The following is a 21,453-nucleotide window of genomic DNA, read 5'->3' on the forward strand; positions in this document are numbered from 1 at the left end:
ATTGGAGAGCTTAAGTTTTTGATGAAGTTTTCTTACGTAATAAGTGTTCTTTATATTCAATCTTTAACTCTTAAATTGAGAACAATATTTGGTATCAGAGCGAGTAAGTTACGATGGCAAAGAATGATGATGTTAAAACAGCAACGAGCAAGCAAAAGGAAGGAGGAGGACCTTCCTCCATCAAGTGTCCGATGCTAAACGCAAGCAACTACACTCTTTGGGCTATGCGCATGAGGATACTACTTAGAGTTAACAAAGCATGGGATATTATAGAAACAAAGGAGGAAAACGAAGACATGAACAATCTTTTGAGCTTAAACACCCACTTGAGTTCACGTCACTTGAGTTCAAATCCTACTGTGAAAACTCAGGTATAACACGACACCTTACTGCTCCCTACTCACCGCAACAGAACGGGTTTGTAGAGAGAAGAAACCGAACACTCATGGAGATGACCAGGAGCATTATGAAGCATATGAGTATCCCAAATCATCTATGGGGAGAAACAGTGAGACATTCGACTTATCTTCTTAATCGGATAGCTACAAGAGCTGTGAAAGACAGAACACCATATGAGTTGTTCTGTAACAAGAAACCAAGTGCTGAGCACCTTCGGATATTTGGATGCATTGGTTATGCAAAGGTGGACACGCCGCATCTCAAGAAGCTTGACGACAGGTCACGGAGTTTGGTGCATTTAGGGTTAGATTTGATAACTCAGAGAATAGTGATAAGTCGTGATGTCATCTTTGATGAAACAAAAGAATGGTTGTGGAAGGAGAGTACTCAAGAACAGAACAGAGCTGAAAATTTCGAAATACAGTTTGGAGTGTTTGGAAATCATGGGATCAGAGGAGATGATGAAAACATTGCTACTATAGAACAACCAAAAACAGAGGAGAATGATGCAGAACTCGAGGATCAAAGCAGTGAGCCGGAGGATACAGAATCTAACCATGATGAAGGAGAATTCGAACATGAGGAGAATGAAGCTAATGAAGGACAACTAGTGTTGAGAAATCGAAGGAGAGCAGCTGTTAATGTGTATAGATAATGAGCCTAGAGATTTTTATGAAGCAAGAGAGTCGAAGCAATGGTTAGCAGCATGTAAAGAAGAGATGAATTCAATCACAAAGAATCATACTTGGAGTCTAGTTGAGTTGCCACATGGAGCAAAGGCTATAGGCTTGAAGTGGGTGTTTAAGCTCAAAAGGAATTCTGATGGAAGCATAAGTAAGTATAAGGCTAGGCTAGTGGCAAAAGGGTATGTTCAGAGATATGGAATTGATTTCGAGGATGTGTTTGCACCAGTTGTACGAATAGAGACAATCCGCCTACTTATAAGTCTCGCTGCATCAAGAGGATGGGAGGTACATCACCTAGACGTCAAAACAGCGTTTCTTAATGGAGAATTGAAAGAGACAGTTTACGTTTCACAGCCTGACGGTTTCACTGTAGAAGGGAGCAAGGATAAAGTATACAAGCTTCACAAGGTTCTGTATGGCCTAAAACAAGCTCCGAGAGCTTGGAATGAGAAGCTTAATCAAGTTCTCAAGGAACTCCGATTCAGAAAATGTTCTAAGGAGCCATTGGTTTTCCGGAAGAAGGTGAATCAAGAGATTCTTCTTGTTGCAGTTTATGTCGATGATATATTTGTTTCGGGAACAAGTACATCGGTCATCGAGAGTTTTAAGAAAGAAATGTCCCTGCAGTTTGAGATGAGTGATCTCAGTAAACTGACTTATTATCTAGGCATTAAGGTTTGCCAACGTCAAGATGGAATAACACTGAGTCAAGAGCGTTATGCATTGAGAATCTTAGAAGAAACTGGCATGAAAGACTGTAACTCGGTAGGAACGCCGATGGAAGCTGGTATTAAGTTTTCTAAAGCAGAGAAGGAGAAAGATATTGATGGGACTAGTTATAGGAGGGTTGTAGGTTGTTTGCGATACTTACTTCACACACGACCTGATCTATCCTATTGTGTGGGAGTCTTAAGTCGATATATGCAGGCTCCAAAGGAGTCTCATGGAGCTGCGTTGAAGCAATGTCTCAGGTATCTACGAGGCACTACTGCATTGGGATTAACATTTAAGAGCTCTTCTGTAGGAGATTTGAGGTTAGTTGGTTATAGTGACAGCAGTCACAATGTGGATCCTGATGATGGAAGGAGCACAACCGGACATGTATTTTATCTTGGTGGCAGTCTAATTACTTAGTGTTCACAGAAACATGACACGGTAGCTTTATCTTCTTGCGAGGCTGAATTCATGGCTGCAACCGAGGCAGCGAGACAAGCAATCTAGCTCCAAGAGTTGCTTAGCGAGATTACAATGTTCGCATGTGAGAAGGTTCTCATTCGAATAGATAATGAGTCTGCAATTGTCCTCACGAAGAATCCAGTGTTTCATGGACGCAGTAAGCATATACACACTCGATATCATTTTATTAGAGAGTGTGTAGAGAATGGACAAGTAGAGGTCGAGCATGTTCCCGGTGAGAAGCAAAAGGCGGACATCTTGACAAAGCCTCTGGGGAGAATAAAATTCAAGGAAATGCGAGAGTTAATTGGAGTAAGAGACTTCAAGCTTAGAAGGGAGAATGTTGACTTAAGCATGAAGTCAACTTGAGAAAATGTGGTAATCCTTATCCAACTGGGCAATGGTTAAGAGATAAAGATCAAAGTGTTTAGGAGCTATCTAAGCACAAGGTGTTTTTCTAATAGGATTAGGACTAAGAGTTTTATATATAAGGAGATGTCAGGATGTGACATAACTTATGAGTTGTGAGAGAGATTGGAGAGTTTAAGTTTTTGAGGAAGTTTTAAGTAATAAAGAAAGGTGTTCTTTATATTCAATCTTTAACTCTTAAATTGAGAACAATATATTATGCTAAAATCAAATCAGAACATATAATCATTTTAATTTTAATAATCGAATAGAGACATTACTTAAACAATATTCCTACCAATTAACTCATTTGAGCTAATCTATTTAAATTGTTATGTTATTTAGTTAGCATTTGGTGAAATGAAATGTGAATATGTGCTCTTTTATTCAAATTTAATTTGTTTATTATATAAAGCATTAATGTATCAACCATTATTCCGTTTTTGTGAGCGTAAGAATTGTTTTACGTTCATCATCTTTAGATATGTATGTGGCCTTTGACTTCGATAATATATAAAAATAGTACTAGCTATGTATACCTGCTCCAACATATATGATGAAGTTAAGTTAAGCATATTTTTTTCTTCAGTAGCAAGTTCCTAAATCGTCGAGAAGAGTTTCCCTATGCGCATAATTTGATTAATCAGTGATCACTCTGATGGCAAAATTGACAACTTCTCTGTTCTTTTGAAAACATAAATTAGGCTTCAGTAGTAACACTATTTTAGTTAAATACGCTTTATTTAAAGCGTCAAAACCTATCAATATTTTAAGCAAAAACAATTATATGGAATAAAAATCGAGTAAAAAAAGTTTTTTAGTACCCAACAATAAACGAAAATATGTGTCTACGTTCATTATTGGATTAATGATTAACAAGCACTTGCTCAAAATATGCATAATCTTCGAAGTTATCCAAATCGAGAAAAGCTAGAGTTGGAGTTTGCATGTTAAACAGAAGGTATAAAATAGAATAGAAAAGATGACAAATTATGAGTATGACTTTCTTAATTACTAAAAACAAACCCCAACGAATATGTATATGATATGATGATGATCATCATATTCATATCTATCATACTACCAATACACCCCCAATTATTCCATAAAAGCTATAAAGTCGTAAGAGATTATTCCATGAACATGAGCATGAACATGATGATGATCATCATATTTCTATCATACCACTAATTCTTATTTTTCCTCTAAAGGTATCTTCTTTCATTATTTTTACAAAATATATTTATTTCAAGAAATCTATTTCACAGGTTTAATTAGAATAGAGACAGTATTTGTTAAATGGTTAACTAATTAAGAGACTCTACGAACCTAGTTTTTTTTTCTTAGTTAAATTAATAGTTTTAAAATCTTTCGAATGAATTATGTATAATTTAAATACATTTTTCTAGGATGAAACAAGCCATAACATATAATTATTTTAAAAAAAAACAAACTAGAGGAATATGTTTTATTCATCGAGTAAATCTTTTTTAGTATCACAATAAGCGAAATATATGTTTACGTACGTTCAGTTCATTATAGGATTATTATAGAACGTAGATGAAGTCGATCGTCATCATCTACATCGATCAAGAAACAGGAAAAACAAAACAAAAAAAACGCATACACTTAATAAGAAGATATAAGCCATGGTCTGGCTTTGGCGTGCGGCCGCTTCTTTGATCCCAAACTCGCGACCATCGGAGCTCTTCAACACGATCATCTTCGTTGGCATTCATTTTTTTTTTCTTTCTCCGGAAGCAATTTGGTGAAAGAATTGAAGAATTGAGAGAACGGTAGAATAAAAAGGTGATGATTGATGGAAGTTATGAACCAATGCGTCCATTTATTTTATAAGCCAATTCGTAGATGTATTTGCGTCAAGTAAGTCACAAACAAAAGCATGAAGTTGCATTTCTACTCATGTTAATGTTGGAAGAGTAGGAGTCTGTTGGTTTTTCAACAGAAAAATTTAACTTGGCATACTAGCCTGAAGCTAGCCTGGAATGATATGTTCAAGACTGGGATAATGCTAAGAATTACATCCAAAGTCTTCACCAAATACAAAATCATCAAGACCCAAATGGAAGCGGAAGGATCCAAAGGCAAGGATACGAGCATTGGCTGGATGGATGAAATGTACATTTCCACAACACACCAATCAATCAAAAGCAGGCTGGCTTTTCCGAGATGAAATGGGTAGCTACAGAGGAGCGGAACAGGCTTTAGGATTACCCACTTCATGTGTTTTAGAGGGTGAATTGCAAGCTTTAACAATTGCGATGCAACATGCGTGGTCTCAAGTGGTGTTTGAAGGTGAAAGTAAGATTGTCTAAGTCTTAATGCAGGGAAACAGTCTTTAACTTTGGGAGTTAACCCATTTCATGTGCACTATTGGCAGAATCGATTTACGGCAGTGGTGTTCAAGTGGACACCGAGAACAACCAACCACCACGCGGATGTTTTGGCCCGACTTGACATTCCAAATAACAGTAGTTTTCAGTTTTATAATTATGTTCCTTTGTTTCTTGAGAAATCCTACTTTATCGTATAAGATAACCTTTGTTATTCTCAGAAATGTAATTCTAAAATAATATATAGGTAGATCCATGAACAATGTTACAAGCATATCTACTTAGATTTAGAGTTCATCATGCATGCGTTGTTGTGGAGGAATATTAACAGTAGGAACTGTATTGCCATCAAACTGTTGTCCGAGAGGCATGGCACCATCTCCTACACCATTTGCTGCTCTTCCAGCTAATTGAGATTTAATAGCAGCAGTAGCCATTCGTTGCAGTTTCAGAATTCCGATGCGTTTTGAAACAACGTAAACCACAGCAATGACAAAGAGAGAAAATCCAACTATCAGGATTATCCTGTTTGATAGTGCCACAAGAACCACAGAAAACAAAGAGTGAGTTAGTTATTATTACTCACCTAAAGATTGGTTTAGTTAAACAGAGTCTGTTCTCTTTCAAATACCTGTCAATTACATCTTGACGCTGCATTGTCGAAAGCAGATTACGGGTCCTCGACAACAGAGACTTATGCCCTTTGTATTCACTCTCGGCTTTTTTAAGTACTCCAGTAGATTCATCTACAAATGTAAACATGGATAATATAGAATTTTGTTGTCTTAACCTGTTTCACTAAATACTCAGTTATCTAGCATACTATGAATGACATACCAAAAGCCACGAGAGTGTTTGTACTTCTTTCAACCTCCTGTAACCCAACAAGGTGAAGAGAGAATAATTAATCAGACAATTTAGCTTTTCTTTTATGAATTAAAAAGCCGAAAATGCAAACCAATTGTAACTGCACAATCCTGACCTGAACCATCAGCTGCCGTGTACGCCTGAGACTTTCAGTTACGCTTTCGGCATTCGACGTCAAGCCAGCATTTGCTCTAGAAACAATCAAAATTGTTATAAATTCACTAGAAACCAACACTGAACTCTTTTGTTAGCGCGTGATTGATTTACCAATAAAAAAAGCATAATAAAGGTTAAACATTTTCAACAGGCAACCCAATAGAATGGCTGTGTTTAGCAGGAGAGATATAGCCAGGAAGAACATACTGTCGTTTACGTCTGAGAACTGTGGACTCTGTTCCACCACCGAGGAGAAGCTCTCTCTACAATCATTGAAAGCACTCTTTATACAACAAATATTAAAGGAGATGGCTGGTAAAAATAGCGACAGAGAGAGAATGCTTATGCCATGAGACTTTACCTCTTCTTGAGCTGCTTTCCTCATGTTATCCTTAGCTTGTAAATTAGCATTTCTCAGGTTTACCCTCAAACTGACCACAAACACAATGACCCAGATGTCATTCAAACACAATAATAGTAGCTCTGCTGCTACTGTGGACAATAATCATTCATACCCTGTATTTAATAAATGCTTAACAGAATTGTAGTATAGGCAACACTCAAATTAGTTTCCCCCATTTTACCTTTCCCTGAACTCATACTTTGACTCTAAGTGATTGAGATCAAACTCAAGCTCAAGGAAATACTTTGAAACACACATATAACATTCCTCTTGTTTTTACAAACTACAACAACGATGGACTCAAGTGTACCCCTACGCCAAGGTTAAACGCCCACTATAACATCATTTTTACTATAGATTGAATCACTCTACTCAACTGAGGTTCTTTGTTCTACTTCTGAATGTTGTAGATTCCACACACGCAGACAGTAAACCAAATTGCAAAGAAAATAAATAAATAAAATACCTGTGATATTGATTCTTCCAGGTTTCAAGCAGCGACAGAGTGGACTGAACCTGATCATCAGAAGGAAGCTGAGGCGCGAGGAGATCCAAGTTGAATTGCAAAGAATTGAGAAGAGAGAGAGCATCCTGAGCCAATCCGTTGCGCCTCTGTAGCGACATCTCCTTCTCCTCTCCTCCTTCTCCTCCTCTCCTTGATTTGCCATACTCTTGAATCGCCATGATATGTTCAATCGTCTTCTCGTACGCGTCTTCCCATTCTCTCTTCGTCTTCTCAACTTCAACAACAACCTCATCCATGTCTCAACTGCAAACTTATATTAAGCAAATTAAGCAAACGAATATGCATGAAATACAAAAGCGCAAGCGAAATCTTCGAATTCAATCCGCTAAAAAAGTTCTCTCTACATAGCCTACAACTATCACTCACTAGAGGAAACTGTAATCGGCATAATAATCTAATGGTTTCTGTATTCACTACAGGAACGGTATCAGAATACTCAAATGTTGGGATATAAGGGACATGAAACTTACATTACTAAGATATAAGGTTGAAGAAGAGAGACACGCAATTGAAGAAGACGATCGGCGAACCAGCGAGAAAGTGTCGGAGATCAAAATCCGATCGGAAGAGATCTTAAAATTCGATTCTGGGCAATGGAAGAAGCAATTTTTGTTTTTAATTTGGGGAGGATGAGAATTAAACTAAAACGACGTAGTTTTACATAAATTATCGGTTTTACATAAACCACGACTATTATGAACCCGGTTCTCTTGCAATTGGAGTTGAACTGTCATTTAGACTGGTTCAATGTCCGGTTTATATTCTCATCGTTAAAAGCTTGAAAAAATTTAGCATTAAAAAAGTTAAAGAGAGATAAAAAGTGAACACAAAAAATGATTACACTGAGAAAAAGGTTTAGTTCAAAATATTATTACACGAAGCGACAATTACACAGACGACCCAAAATTGGTAATTGCTAAACCCGATTTCCCCGAATTGCGTGCCGTTTGCAAAATCTCAAAAAGAAAAACGACATGCATTCTTAGTGTTAACTTACTCTAATCCTACCCAAACTAACTTGTGCAATTTGCACAGAGAGAGATGATCGAATTACAAACAGACAGCTAATGTTTCAAACTAGGAGATACTGACTACGTCTGGTGTACTCAAGCTTGAGGACGTTCCAAAATTCCGGTGCTTTCCATCGGCTAGGTTAGCCAGAGAGTAGCCCTGTTCATGTAGTTGGTTAATCAGAAGGGTCTCCAGCTGGCAAGCCATGCTCTTACCTTTAACCATAAGGTATAAAAAACTTGACCCTTGCAGTCCTTCTTTTGCTCGATGCGCACGTATTCTTCCTTCAAGATCATCCGTCTGCAGTTTCATAACAGAAGAATCCTCATAATCAATCACTTCGGTTTCCTGTCTATATTCTAAGGGAAATTTACTAATACATGGTCACAGTACGCACCTGTCCAATGTACAATTTCTTATCAGGTCTACGCATCACATATACACATGAAGAACCAACGGTAGATGGAGGTGGAAGCTCACGAGCACCAATTGAAAGACATTCTAATGCTTCAGGCTCAATCATCTTTTTTCCACAGATTTTAATGATAGCTTTTGCTAAGTCTTTCTCCAAACTTCTCTCAGAGCTCACTGGTTTGCAGATCTGCTGGTCATTGTTGGATGGAGTTACGATTTTGTTGGGTTTGACAACTTCAGATGATGCATCTTTTGCATAAACCGAGAGGTAAAGAGCTTCGGCTCTCTGGATCAATGACTCGGGGACGCCTTCCCTCTTAGCTGTTTCAAACGCAAGACTCTCTCGGCAGACTCCATCTGTCAATTTCCATGTTGGCTTCGTTTGCCCTTCGACGTTTTCGGCTCCCATTGCTTTATATGTGATGTTTTTGGCTGTAAGAGGTAAACTGAAAATTCCATGGAGATGAGTAGATACAATACCCAAACAACCACTTGTGTCAAGACACTCTACCACACTACCAGCGATACAGGTGCCTTTTGCTGTCTCTGTCCCTCGGCATATCTCATCTATAAGCACTAGGCTTCTCGAAGTAGCCTGGCTTACAATAGATCTTATTTCCGACATTTCTACCTGATGACACAGAACCAGATAAGAGAATATCAAACATTCCAATTCAAGAGTTCGGTTAATTTTGGAATTGAATTCTAGTAGTATATATTACCTGAAAAGAACTTTTGCCATCTACAGGGCTGTCATAGGATTTCATGTGAAGCATGATGGAATCAAAGTGAGGAATACAAGCTGATTCAGCTGGAACCATTAAACCGGAAATTCCAAGTAGAGCAGCTGCACAAATCGATCTGAGCAAACTCGATTTACCACCACCATTGGGTCCAGTTAGAAGGAACAGTGATTGCATGTCAACGGTATTGTGAACAGCAGTTCCAGAAACTACATCAAACCAATAAGGTGATAGGCCTGTCAACTTCATTCGACCGGCACCATCTAATGCTTTTGCGCCCTATATTAAATATATATCAAAATAGGTGAGAAAGAACATGAGATATAAGAATAAGACAGCCCAGCATGTTTTGCATGTGTTTGTCTACAAACTTCAACGACCAGCAAGCATATACCTCATCTGTATTGAATCCGACAAGTGTTGGAAAAACCCACTTTCGTCTTCTCCCTTCACTGCAGTTGTGCACAGTACTTGCATTAAAACTACAGAAATGTATTTTTCCTAATGGGATTTGACTAAGCATAAACTTACCAAGCATGGGCAAATAATGCTTTTGCAATGACGAGAAGCATAGATGCAAAGACGAGAACATTTATTTTTGTTTGCAATTTTATAGATAACTCCCTCAACAGCTCCAACACCCGGGCTTTAGCGTTTTCACTAGCTTCATGGTATCTGCAACAAAAGTATAATATGACATCAATATCTACCCCAGTAACATTGAACAAAAATTTCTATGGAACGTTCATTATATAGGAAAACAACCTGACTAAAGCAACTTCCACCTTTGGGGTTGTAAACCACTCTTCTCCAACCCTTTTCCCTTTCGAGTCTAAAGCAGGTTTCAGTTGTTTAATTTGCTCTTCCCCTGCAGTACCAGCCCAGATAGATGGCGTAAAACGTTTCCCCTTGAACCAAACAGACTCATGCTCTCTTGCATATGCAATTTCGCCCTTTGGGCCACCAAGTGCAGCAGTGGTGGCCTTAATTCTTGATATAATAGGGTGAAAATCCTCAGCTACCTACACATGGATGTTTCGTTACTTTAAAATAAGACAAGACCACCAGCACCATTATATTTAAGCAAAAACAATACCATATGTAGGAGCATATTTTATTACTAAAAGAAATAAGCTTCAATACTAACCGCTAAAGATAAAGCCTCAGCTGATTTTTCCACTTGAGTGATTTCTTCTTCTATATGAATTCCCTTAACGCGACCTCGCCATGAAGACTCCATATCATAAAAGAACTCATTCGGAACATTAGCGCATTTACTAACATTTTGATGACTTTCATTGTCATCTATAGATATCATTTCACCAATTGTATCGGAAGCCCAGTGACATTCATTGACCTGGCAAGGAAACGAAAAGTTGAACTTATACACATACTCATCAGCTGAAGAGATCAGAATTGTATATAACTAGATAGATTAGAAAATTCTCTGAGCTCGTGTCAAGGAATAGGTACCCATCATCAAAGAAAGCATACAAACACAAACTCAGAGTCATCTTAGATGATTAAACTTACAAAAGTTTCAAAGTCAATCTTCAAACCAGTAGCCACCCAGGTAGGCTCCATCAACAATTTCAGGATTTCCACAAGCTCAACATGTCTATGCATATGTAATACTTCATCAACAACATTCTTTATTCGGCAGAACTCAATGTAGTTGGCTTCCCGTTGCTCAAGTAGCTTCACAAGCTGCCAAAAAGATGTATATAGAAGTTAGAAGCTGACCATGGACTAATTATGAAACCTGCATTCATTAGTATAAGTAACCGATAGCTTGTAACCAGCAGTTTTCTGTTATGCTACTATAGTGACAAAGGAAAAGGTTTTTCTTAAGCTCATTGTTAGAGATGAAAGTTCCATCGGCGAAAACGGAAAGTTATCAGCTTTCAGAGAGTTCTCTGTAGCAAATGACTTTTAGTTTTACCTTAGCAGAAGAGACGCAGGTAAACTCTGGAATTGAGCACGTTACTGTGCTCATGAGCTTGCACGTTTCTGCAAAGGCAATAGTTTCACAGGCAGAATGAGAAAAATTAAGTCATAAAAAATCTAAGAAACGGAATAAACTAAGAAAATTCTCCACATTGGTCAAATTACCTTGGATTTTCAGAGCAATATCATAAGCTGGAGGGTTTAGTAGAAGATCCCGCACATACCTGAAAGGAAAGAGACACCAAATGAAAAAGGCAGAGATTGTCCCCCAAAAAAATATAAAGCAAAACTGAATTCAAACGGGAGCTTTGGATAATATAATTAGTTTTCCTTCTGTTTCAATATCTTTTTCTTACAAAGAAGGCAAGCCACTGCACGTAGATGGGAGTAACACCTTCAACAAACAAGGTATTCCTTCAGTAGGTAAGGCACCTGCCGTACCACAAAATATATATTAGCATGCTTTATCATTCCAAAACTCCTAATCTTCCTAGTGAAACACAATTTATCAAGAAGAACTATGCCAACCAATTTGTGTAGCTGTTCCAAGATGCAACGGACGTGGCCGGTTTTTCGAAGGTACATTGACATTTCTAAAGGAAACTTCATCATCAAGACCATAAACGTCTTTGACCTTTGAAAAAAAAAAAGTAAATATTTGATTATTCACCAAACTGAAATGTCACAAGCAAAATGCAAATTTAATCAGCAGCCAAAGTTTGTAGTTATGACCCTTGATAAGAGCTCGGAAAGGGTATCTCCTTCAAACCATTCAAAATTCCTGCCACTGCATTCTCCCCAGAGTAGACCCCCTTCCCCAAACTCTCCCCAGCGGCACGTCCCTGGATGGCATAATATTCAAGAATTGTTATCACAAAAGACCATAGAGCTCTAAAGCTAAGCTGACATGAATCATGAATAGGATTTTTCTTCTAACAGTCTCCTCACACTCTAAAGTGATTGCTAGATCATATGCTACCACCTGGGCGTACTTTTGCTCATGTGAGGATAAGGTGGCACAATGTCTACATTTGGCATTATCTTCAACAATTCAGAGATGCTAATACAATTTAGAATTCTACATAGTATAAAAAAAACCTGATGCATTGTGCCTCAAAGATGCATGTAAGAATAGATGATGACAGCGACGGGTGCGGAGCTTAGTAACCAAAGCTTCTTCTGTTAGACCATCATCTAGCGAATATGCTTTCATAGTCTCGAAAATAGATAACATGCAATACCCCCTTGCTGAACGAGATATCCCTGTACTTACAGACAAAAATCAAGTCATGTAATACTCATATACAAAAACATGAAGACTTGAAATCTTGAATAGGCGCAAAATAATATTTCGCTGACTAACAACATACCATAATAAACACTTACCAACAACAGGCATTGGTTCAGGAAAGTCAAGATCGTGGTCAACACCAACAAGCCCATATACATAAGGACTTCCTGGATGTGCATGCCAGAAAGATGAATGTCAAGAAGAAAAAAGGTTTCAAGCTTTCCTGGAAATAGGGCAATGAATACTCCTGCTTGTGAAATCAGAAAGTTTTGGATTGTAAATTATTATACCCTGAAATAAATCGACCTTTACGAGAACGTGCTGGTGTTGGCCCCTGAACTTCCTCCACAATGCACTACAGTCCCGAACAAAAACATGCAGAAACAGTCATATAGAATAGTTGTTATTCAACATGCTTGAGAGACATATAGATATCGTAAGAATTTTCTTTCTCAACTCACCACTGAATAACCGTTGCGTGTCAAGTCATCCAAAGTCTGTCGAAGATTCTGCAGAAAGAAAGAAAAATTTTAAACTGGGTTGAGAGCAAGAATTTGTGGGAACGAAAAACTTAGTTGTAGACAACAAAGGTCTGAAGGGAAGACTAAGAATGATAAACTGTAGCAGAAAAAAAGTTTGATATCAAACAAAAAGCATCAAAATTTGATTTCGTGTAAGAAGCAACGGCAACTAAAGCAGCTATTTATGTAACTTGCCGACTACAACTTTCAAAGACTAAATAGAATGAAAACAGATTGTACTTTACTAAAAGCAAATATTCAGAAACTGTGATGTTCTATCTTTACTGCCCTTAAGAATATTTGGCAGTGCTCTTGATAACCAGTGTTTTTTGCATGACAGTACCAGAGACTACACATCAATGCCCTTAATGGGAGTATGCTATAAATCAGAAAGGATTGTGTACCACAACTGGGCAGCCAGCCTTTGGAACACTGTCTGATCGAAGACCACCAAAAGGATTTAGACCAGCATATTCAACGAGTATACAAGCATCTATTCCAATAGCCTCATAAAAGTCTCCTACCTGAAGAAAACAAAGAATTGCAGCAAATTTCTTCATAAGATTCGATGAAGTAACAGAGATCACAAAACGCATGATTTAGAACAGCAGCAAAACCTCTTAGAAAAAAATTCAGAGAGATCAAAAAGAGAAAACACAACATACTCTGCAGAGCAAAACTTCGCGTGGAAACCTTGACTTAAACTGCAACATCTCCCAGTTGAGGTTTCCATCTTTTAGACTGAGATGAAGAAAATCCAAATCATTCCATAAATGAAAGCCACGAAGAATTGGAATGAGAACTAATGGATTGTTTCCAACTCAATTACTTACAGCCTAACAACTTAAAATATGAGGCTCCAAACATCTTTCTGAATCTCAATAAATATCCCTCAAGGAAGAATCAAGAATGTTAGTCAACTAATTCATACTAAGATATACCAGCTACTTTGTCAGTTAATAACCAAGCTCAAAAAGGATTAAAGGCAGACACCAGAAAAGTAAGATGAAATCTTCCAATAGTGTTAGAAGAAGATAACTAACCTTCCGTTCCTCAGGCTGGGGTCCAAACCCAATAAATTGGTGTACATAAGTCTTTCAATAAGCTGAAGTGTAGATGGTTTCTTACATGTCTGCAACCTCTGAAAAGGCAAAGAGATACAAATCAGTATATCTATATTGTTATTTGTGTGCATCAGTCAACTTCTATCATCACTAGTTATATAATGAAACCATATCAAGACTTGGAAATTGTCAACCAAAAAGACAAAAAAAAACAAGGCTTACCTCCTTCCACCAAACCAAATGAGAGAGATCTTTGTCAGTGAGAACATCACTTGACGTCTTAACTTTCTTAGAAGCCGTTGTGATTCCTTTAAGAGCCTTTCGATCTCTGAGACAGTGTATCCCCTCAGAGTACCTTCTATTACTGTCGATACAATTAAAACACACATCATCTTAAAACAGTTTCATAACAAGATTCTCTCAGGAATCTAGACCCAAACACCAAAATTCAAAGATTTGAGGTACTCAGAGATTGCAGACATGTAAAATTTGGTATGAACTAATCTTATCCCCTCAGTCAAAAAGATATCAAGAAGCCCTCGATTCTAATTAGGGGTACGAAGTCCAATAATTCAAAACACAGTAGTTCAAATTTACAGAAAAAAAAAAATCTAAACTTTTTCCTCCATGATTTGAAAAACGTAAGCTTTTGAGAGGTACAGACGCAGGCACGCACACAAGATACAAAAGGAGGGAGAAAAGGAGGAGGGAGGGAGATTACAGTAGGATTGGGGAGGAGGGTTTGAGGGAATAGTAAGTGCGATATGAGGACCGGAAGATGAAACGCCATTTGGGCAATGAAACGACCGCATTTCTCGTGGCAATCCAATGCATCTCTCTCGCACACTCCCAAAGTCCCCAAGTCTCTAGAAGAAGAAGAAGAAGAAAAGCTTTCACCTTTCGCCTTTTTCTAGGGCTTCTTTTCCCGCCAGAAGACGACGACGACGGACGGACGACTGTGTTCTCTTCTTCTCTCTTCTTTGTCTTCTATTCTTCGTTAATAGTTTAATGGAAATTAGGATTTTAACCCTTTTAAATTGATCATTTCTAATTTGGTCCCTTTGATTTGTCGAATTACAGAAGTGGTTTTTTTTTTTTTGTCAACAAAGTACAAAATCAGCTCAAACGAGCCAATTGGAAGGAATATCGTTTACATAGGTGACTAAATATGATACTGAATGAACATATCGCGCCAGCTTATCCGCTTTACCATTCTGCAAATGAGGGATCAACAGCAAGGAGTGAATTCATCCTTATCAGCTTCAATCTCATCTAGATAAATCTTGAAGGCAAACCAATCAGAAGGCGAAGACACCATTTTCACCAAGTCAGCGCAATTCGTTAGGAATTACAAAAGTGATTGTAAACTAAAGAAGTTATGCTTATTTTTTTTTAGCAAAAATGAATTATATTAATGATTCAGAATAATCCTTGTACAAATGTTTTCATAACCAAGAGGGAGGTGAAAAACACCCTGAATAAAAAATACTAGATTTACAAATCGGCATGACTAAAAGCATGAACACCAGTATTTAATATCTTGAATAATACTCATGATAGATATATCAGAAACCTCTTTGTGAATGATCTTATAGAGAGTTTCATTATCTCCCTCAAATACGACATTGGTCAGGCCTCTAATCTAAGTTTGTTGAAGTGCTACCAAAAGCACTTTTGCTTCCACTTCTAGGGGGATGCTACATGACCTAATACTGAGGCTCCCCAGCCTTGAGAACCGCCATCATGATCTCGAAGAATCCAACCGCCTTTAGCCTGATTTGTGATCGGATCAAAAGCCGCATCATAATTGCATTTTGTGTAGGGAGACAAAGGTATTCTCCATGTTTTCCTTTGGCTTATTCGTAAGGAATTGTTTGTCAAGGTGGTTTCGTGGGGAACATGATTCCAATCTCGAACATCTGATTGTGCACGGAGGACAATATGTCTCGGAACTTCTTGAATACCTTCAAAAATAAAAACATTTATGCTCTTCCAAATATGCCAAAGTAACCAAAAGGGAAGATATGCATTATCTCGCGAAGTATTGTGGTCAGTAGAATACTCAAACAGGGCCTCAATGAAAGCTTCCAAGGTTGAATAACTATTGTAACAAAGGAAAGTAGGTAAGTTAGATGAAAGCCATATTGATTGAGCGAAAAGGCATAAAAAAGTATGTGTTCAATAGTTTCATCTGCCTGAAAGCATCTAGGATAGATTGGATCAAGGTTCATTCCAAGAGTACCAAGTCGAGTGAGAGTTGGCAATGATTTGGAGAGAATACGCCAAAGAAAGTGTTTTATTTTTGGTATTATGTTTAATTTCCATATTTTGTGTTTAAGTATAACTAATCCATGAGGTATGGGTGGTAAATCAAGAGGTTGGTTTGGATTGTGCATTGATAACCAGTAACCTGATTGAACCGTGTAATCCCCTGTTTTATTATAATGCCAGATGATTTTGTCAGGAAGTGTTGAGCGTGGTAAATAGATATTGCTGATCTTTTCGTGATCTTCCTCGATGATGTTGTCTCGGATCTTTATGTTGTCCCAGTGGCGATAGGCTCCATTCGAGCAAATAAAGTCTCCAATATATGAATTAGTGTCCGCAACTGAACTAAAATCCAGCTTGGGCAGATGAGTTGCTATTACATTATCATGATTTACACGAATACTTTGACCATCTCCTACTACATATCTGTATCCTAATTTAATAATTTTCATGCCTTCTAATATTGATGTCCAACCGTATGACTGATTTGCTCTCTGTTTTGTGTCTAGAATGCTATCATCTCTGCAATATCTACTTTTAAAAACCCTTGCGAAGAATGAGGTAGGGTGTTGTATCAGACACCAAGCTTGTTTGGCAAGTAAAGCGTCATTGAAATTCGTCAAATCTTTGAATCCTATACCTCTTTCACGTTTTGAGTATTGTAAACATTTCCAAGCTTTCAATGGTATACCTCTGTCGTGGTTGCCTTTTTTCCACGAGAACTTTTGTAATATGATTTCAATTTCAAAGAGCACTCCCAGAGGAAGTTTAAAACAAGACATAGAGTAGACTGGCATAGCCATAGCAACAGACTTGATTAGAATTTCTTTACCAGCAGGTGATAAGTATCTACCACGCCAAGACGCCGTTCTGTCCTTAACTTTATCAATGATGTATCGGAACATTTCACTCTTCTATTTCCCAAACTGTTCAGGCAAACCAAGGTATTTACCTCCACCCCCATGATTAGGTGCAAAATAGTCTTTAATTTGTTTTGTAGTTGACCCGGAACTCGTGAACCAAAAGTAATTAGCGATTTGTTTATATTAATCTTTTGTCCAGAGTAGTATTCATAGACCTCGAAAGCCTCTTTTATTGCTTTACAATTACGTGCATTGGCTTGGCAGAAATATAAGGAGTCATCAGCAAATTGGAGATGTGTGATAGCTGGAACCCCATTACCTATGCGTAAACCCCGAATATCTCCATCTCTCACTCTAATTTTAATTCAATAGCTCATGATGTCTGCACAGAGTATTAAAAATATGGTGATAACGGGTCTCCTTGTCGGATACCTCTTTCAGGAACGACCATCTCTTGAGAGCATTCATTTATGAGAATGGAATAGTTAACAGAACGAATAAAGGCCATGATCCATTGAATCCGTTTTTTTGAGAAGCCAAATAGAACCATCTTTGTTTCAAGGAAATCCCATTCTACTCTGTCATAGGTTTTTGTGACATCAGTTTTAATGGCCATATAATTTTTCCAAACTCTCTTTCGAGACTTTAGCGAGTGCATGACCTCATGCGCTATCATGATATTGTCAGTGACCAATCTCCTAGGTATGAAAGCAGCTCGAGTGTCAGAAACAATGGTGTCCAGATGTTTTTTTTAGTTTATTAACTAAGCATTTTGAAATAATTTTATACAAAACATTGCATAATGCTATAGGCCTAAAGTTCGAGAGAGTTGCAGGTGTGGTTATCTTTGGTATGAGGCAGATGTTTGTATGATTTATACTTGACTTTATATAAGAAGTGTTCAAAAAATCTTCTACCTCTTTGATTACATTAGGGCCGATAATATCCCAGTATTGTTTGTAAAACTTGCTGTCAGTCCATCTGGACCAGGGGCTCTATCATCACCAATATGCGAGAGTGCCTCATATATTTTGTCAGATGTGAAGTCTTTAGTAAGATCTTCATTGATATTTGGCGTAACCGTGGGTGGAAAGTCTCCAAAGTCTATTGGGGATACCAGTATCCTGCTAGATCTGTAGACATTGGTAAAGTAATCTTGAGCATGGTCCCCAATGTTTTTCTCACCAGTATATTGATTGTCCTCTACATCTTTAATGGATGATATCAGTTTTTTTGTGTAACTAGTTTTAGTGCTAGCATGGAATAAATCTGCTTTTTGTATGCCAATAGTATTCCTCGTCTCTATAAGCTTTACTTAGTTCATCCTGTAGTCGAGGAATGTGCCTTCGAAGGGATCTATTTGTGCTTTCCATAGCTCTGTTAAGCTCCTTCTGGTAAATATCTATGCGTTTTGATGAGTTTATGTTGGCGGTGTGTTTTCTTTTGGTCATCAATCGTCTGCAAACAATTATCTGGTCACAGATGGAGTAGTAGTTGTGTTTTTTGCACCAATTCGATTCTCTATCAACAGTTTGAGCGAAGTTTTCAATTTCTGTGAGGCATTTATCAAATCGAAAATGTTTTGTTGTAGTCTTTTGTGTAGGACTAATGTTTGTTAAAATAGGTTTATGATCCGAGCCATTGAATTCAAGGAACTTAGCTTCTGCATTGGGAAAGAGTGATGCCCATTCAGAGTTGATCATTACCCTATCCAAACAACATTTATTGTGTAAGTGCGTCTCTCTCCAACCCAGGAAAACCTATCACATTTTGATTTTAAATCTGTTAAATCACAACTAGCTATCATATGATTAAATCTTCTGAAAGTTCATGCTTTTCTTGAAAGGCCACCAACCTTCTCTAAGTTACTTGTAATTTCATTGAAATCACCTGCAATCATCCATGGACCGATACGAGTAGACCCTAATTGTTCTAGATAATCCCAAAAGAAATGTCGTAGACTTGGGTTTGGGTTGCCATAAGTTATGCTTATTTTGTTTGTTGGATTCAACTACACTATACTTCTTCTTCTGCTTTCTCTCTCTCTCTCTCTCTCTCGGCTTCGTCTCTTCTTGGTGAGACTGAGAGGTGAGAAGATTGTTCTCTTCTGATGTTTCCTCTTCCATTTGGTGCCTTTTGAGTCAGTAGAACCAAAAATTCATCAAACTGTGTTATAAATTATTGAAATTTGTTTTCTTTGCTGTCTTTCTTGTACATTAGTGAGCATTGTCTCATCTCTTCCTTTGGGGCTTTTGTAGAGACTTCACTTCATGACCTTTTGCGAATCATGCTTTGCTTTGGTTGGCTGTTTTACTCGTCCTTTTTGCAATGGTATGATTAATGTCTTTGTCTTCTTGTTTCAAGGTTCCATTTTTCAGACTCTGTCTTTGGCTTTCAACTCTGTAGCAGCTTTCATTTACAGATCTAAACCCTATCAGTCGTGTGCTATGGTTTATCTCTCACTTCCCTTTTCCAGATTCCAACCAAGTACGTTATGCTTCAGAACCCATGATACAACTTGATGATACAATATGTTTGGTGCATTCTTATAAGTTTATCTCTTGTGTTAGTGATTGCTGCTGCTTTTAGAGTCTTTAAATCTATTGTTTTTTCTTTGGACAAACTACTTCTTTACACAGAGGAGATCATTGGAGAATATAATCTGTTTTTGTTCTTTTAAGTGTTCTTATTTGTCATTTTTTTGTCTTATGAGTTGTTGAGAATTTGGGTTATGACTAGAATGTTTTGCTCTAAATGGGGAAATGGCAAGAACAAGTCTTATGCTTATGAATGAAGTTGACTTTGGCTTGTAGTAGCGATTTATGGTCTGATGATTTTCTAATAATACAGATATATAGTGTGATTAGGATTCTAACTCAAGTGTCTTTGTTATGTTGGGTCATTAACATAAGCGAAATATCTTGATAGTTTTTTTGTTATTCTTGCAAGTGTGATAAGCTTTTGAGATACCATGATGTCATAGCCATGAGCTTGTGTTGATTTATTTTAATTTTGCTGATGGCTTCTTCCTTTCTTAGCATTTAGCTTAGCTCGAATCCTAGCAGGCTGCAGCAACGTTTGTTTCTTCTCTCTTTTATCTTATCCCCAAACTTCTGTTTTTCTTCAAAGTTTCATACGTACAGAGAGATGAGTACTGGCGACAAGCGGTTCAATGGCGGAGACGATTTCCCGCAGGAAGAAAAGGAGAAATGTTGGGAGAACGCAAAAGGTTGTCCCTGGAATGAACAAAGATAGATGGCGCCAGGATGTAAGGTTTGTAAGGCCTTAAACCAAGGTTTTCTTTGAAACACATTGCTACGAGTTTCATGCCTTTGATAAAGACAAGGAACTGACTGCCGAAAACTGTCAAATTCTGTCTGCCCCTGCAGCACAAGGGTTGAAGCCGGATACATTTACGCAACAAGAGATATGGAGCTTGTTGAATCAGGTCTCTACAATGACATGTAGTTTGAATAGGCTTTTCTGTGGTTAGGCTTAGATTCAATGAGGTTTAGTCTTAGATGTATCTTGTAGACAAACCCCTAGGTTGTTTTTCTGTGGTTAGGCTTAGATTCAATACTAGATTGATCATGTTCCAGGCTTATATATATGACACAGTTTCTTTTTACATATGAGTTGTTTCTAGATTGATTTATGTCCACACACGGTTCTTGGCATGATTTTGTAGTTCTGTTAATGTTTTATAAAAAATATTAACAATTGTCTAGCAGTTGATGGTTTTGTAGTGGAAGCAGTGATGACGATCCAGAAGCTCTATAACATGTTGTCCCACTTGAGTTTTATCTAATATGTTTTATTTTTTACAACTTTTAGCCTTGTCTAATCTTAATGTTGTAATAGGCGTAACATAAACAAAATGATAAAATGAAGACGTTTCTCAAGTCTATACAAACTTAAATACCCAAATGAATATTATCAGTATTAAGAAAACAAAAACCACTAGAGCCAACTAGTTAATTTTGCATAAATCTATTATGTGAAAAGAAATAAGAAATTTGTGGTGAGTTAATGCCATGTGGATTAACAGAATGCATGTACAAAGTGTTTACGGTTTACACAACAAGGCCAATGGCTATTTTTGCATGTAGTGTCTGCTTATTTAACTGAACCAAGTACGAATCACAAATATCCCAATCACATTTCATCTTCTCCCTTTTTAGAAAGACTCTATAAAGGAAACTACAGAGTTAATCGAAAAAAACTCTCTCAAAAGCGATGGAGAAGGTGACGGCGGATCTAGGGTTTTGAATGGGTGGCAGTGGTTTCGCTACGGGTTGCTCTCGGGTTTATGCGGTACCCTGTTTCTATAGATTCTCTCTGGTTCCTTGTTCCTTA

General features: G+C 37.6%; 2 protein-coding genes and 1 long non-coding RNA gene across 5 annotated transcripts; 1 reads left to right on the forward strand and 2 right to left on the reverse strand.

Moving 5' to 3' along the window:
- Positions 5,246-7,606, reverse strand: LOC104766358. Its single transcript, XM_010490227.2, has 8 exons — positions 7,446-7,606; positions 6,916-7,218; positions 6,408-6,477; positions 6,254-6,309; positions 6,006-6,081; positions 5,861-5,897; positions 5,655-5,769; positions 5,246-5,548 (listed from the first exon to the last, which is right to left on the reverse strand). The coding sequence occupies exons 2-8, from the start codon at positions 7,209-7,211 to the stop codon at positions 5,311-5,313; spliced, it is 888 nt and encodes a 295-aa protein (XP_010488529.1). The 5' UTR covers positions 7,212-7,218; positions 7,446-7,606; the 3' UTR covers positions 5,246-5,310.
- Positions 7,824-14,959, reverse strand: LOC104766359 (DNA mismatch repair protein MSH1, mitochondrial). Of its 3 annotated transcripts, XM_010490228.2 has the most exons (23): positions 14,688-14,959; positions 14,189-14,330; positions 13,946-14,043; positions 13,736-13,738; positions 13,568-13,643; positions 13,307-13,426; positions 12,843-12,890; positions 12,672-12,736; positions 12,477-12,562; positions 12,189-12,353; positions 11,823-11,932; positions 11,619-11,724; positions 11,447-11,522; positions 11,256-11,314; positions 11,086-11,153; positions 10,677-10,850; positions 10,291-10,500; positions 9,909-10,165; positions 9,675-9,818; positions 9,538-9,595; positions 9,123-9,422; positions 8,384-9,031; positions 7,824-8,286 (listed from the first exon to the last, which is right to left on the reverse strand). In XM_010490228.2, exons 1-23 carry the CDS (start codon positions 14,798-14,800, stop codon positions 8,053-8,055), a joined length of 3,360 nt encoding a protein of 1,119 aa, XP_010488530.1. In that variant the 5' UTR covers positions 14,801-14,959; the 3' UTR covers positions 7,824-8,052. The 3 variants fall into 3 exon arrangements, with proteins under 3 accessions (XP_010488530.1, XP_010488531.1, XP_019097069.1); XM_010490229.2 differs by lacking the exon at positions 13,736-13,738; XM_019241524.1 differs by lacking the exons at positions 12,843-12,890; positions 13,307-13,426; positions 13,568-13,643; ... (2 more) ...; positions 14,189-14,330; positions 14,688-14,959 and having other exon boundaries at positions 12,477-12,548.
- LOC104766361 lies at positions 18,282-20,754 on the forward strand. The gene is made up of 4 exons (XR_764014.2): positions 18,282-18,491; positions 18,722-19,584; positions 20,227-20,370; positions 20,487-20,754. It is a non-coding gene; the product is annotated as an uncharacterized LOC104766361 (long non-coding RNA).

This window comes from Camelina sativa, chromosome 19, assembly GCF_000633955.1.
Source record: "Camelina sativa cultivar DH55 chromosome 19, Cs, whole genome shotgun sequence".
Lineage (NCBI taxonomy): Eukaryota > Viridiplantae > Streptophyta > Magnoliopsida > Brassicales > Brassicaceae > Camelina > Camelina sativa.

Bases quoted from the DNA above. Each gene is read 5' to 3' on its own strand.
- LOC104766359 (XM_010490228.2), bottom strand. From the start codon at position 14,800: ATGCATTGGATTGCCACGAGAAATGCGGTCGTTTCATTGCCCAAATGG. The intron at 11,315-11,446 runs GTAAGAAAAAGA...CTTTCCTTTCAG, and splicing joins TGCAGTGGCTTGCCTTCTTT to GTATGTGCGGGATCTTCTAC. The intron at 11,154-11,255 runs GTAATTTGACCA...TTGCCTTTGCAG, and splicing joins TATTGCTCTGAAAATCCAAG to AAACGTGCAAGCTCATGAGC.
- LOC104766358 (XM_010490227.2), bottom strand. From the start codon at position 7,211: ATGGATGAGGTTGTTGTTGAAGTTGAGAAGACGAAGAGAGAATGGGAA. The intron at 6,082-6,253 runs GTATGTTCTTCC...GATTGTTTCTAG, and splicing joins GTTCTCAGACGTAAACGACA to AGCAAATGCTGGCTTGACGT. The intron at 5,898-6,005 runs GTCAGGATTGTG...GTTGGGTTACAG, and splicing joins CACGGCAGCTGATGGTTCAG to GAGGTTGAAAGAAGTACAAA.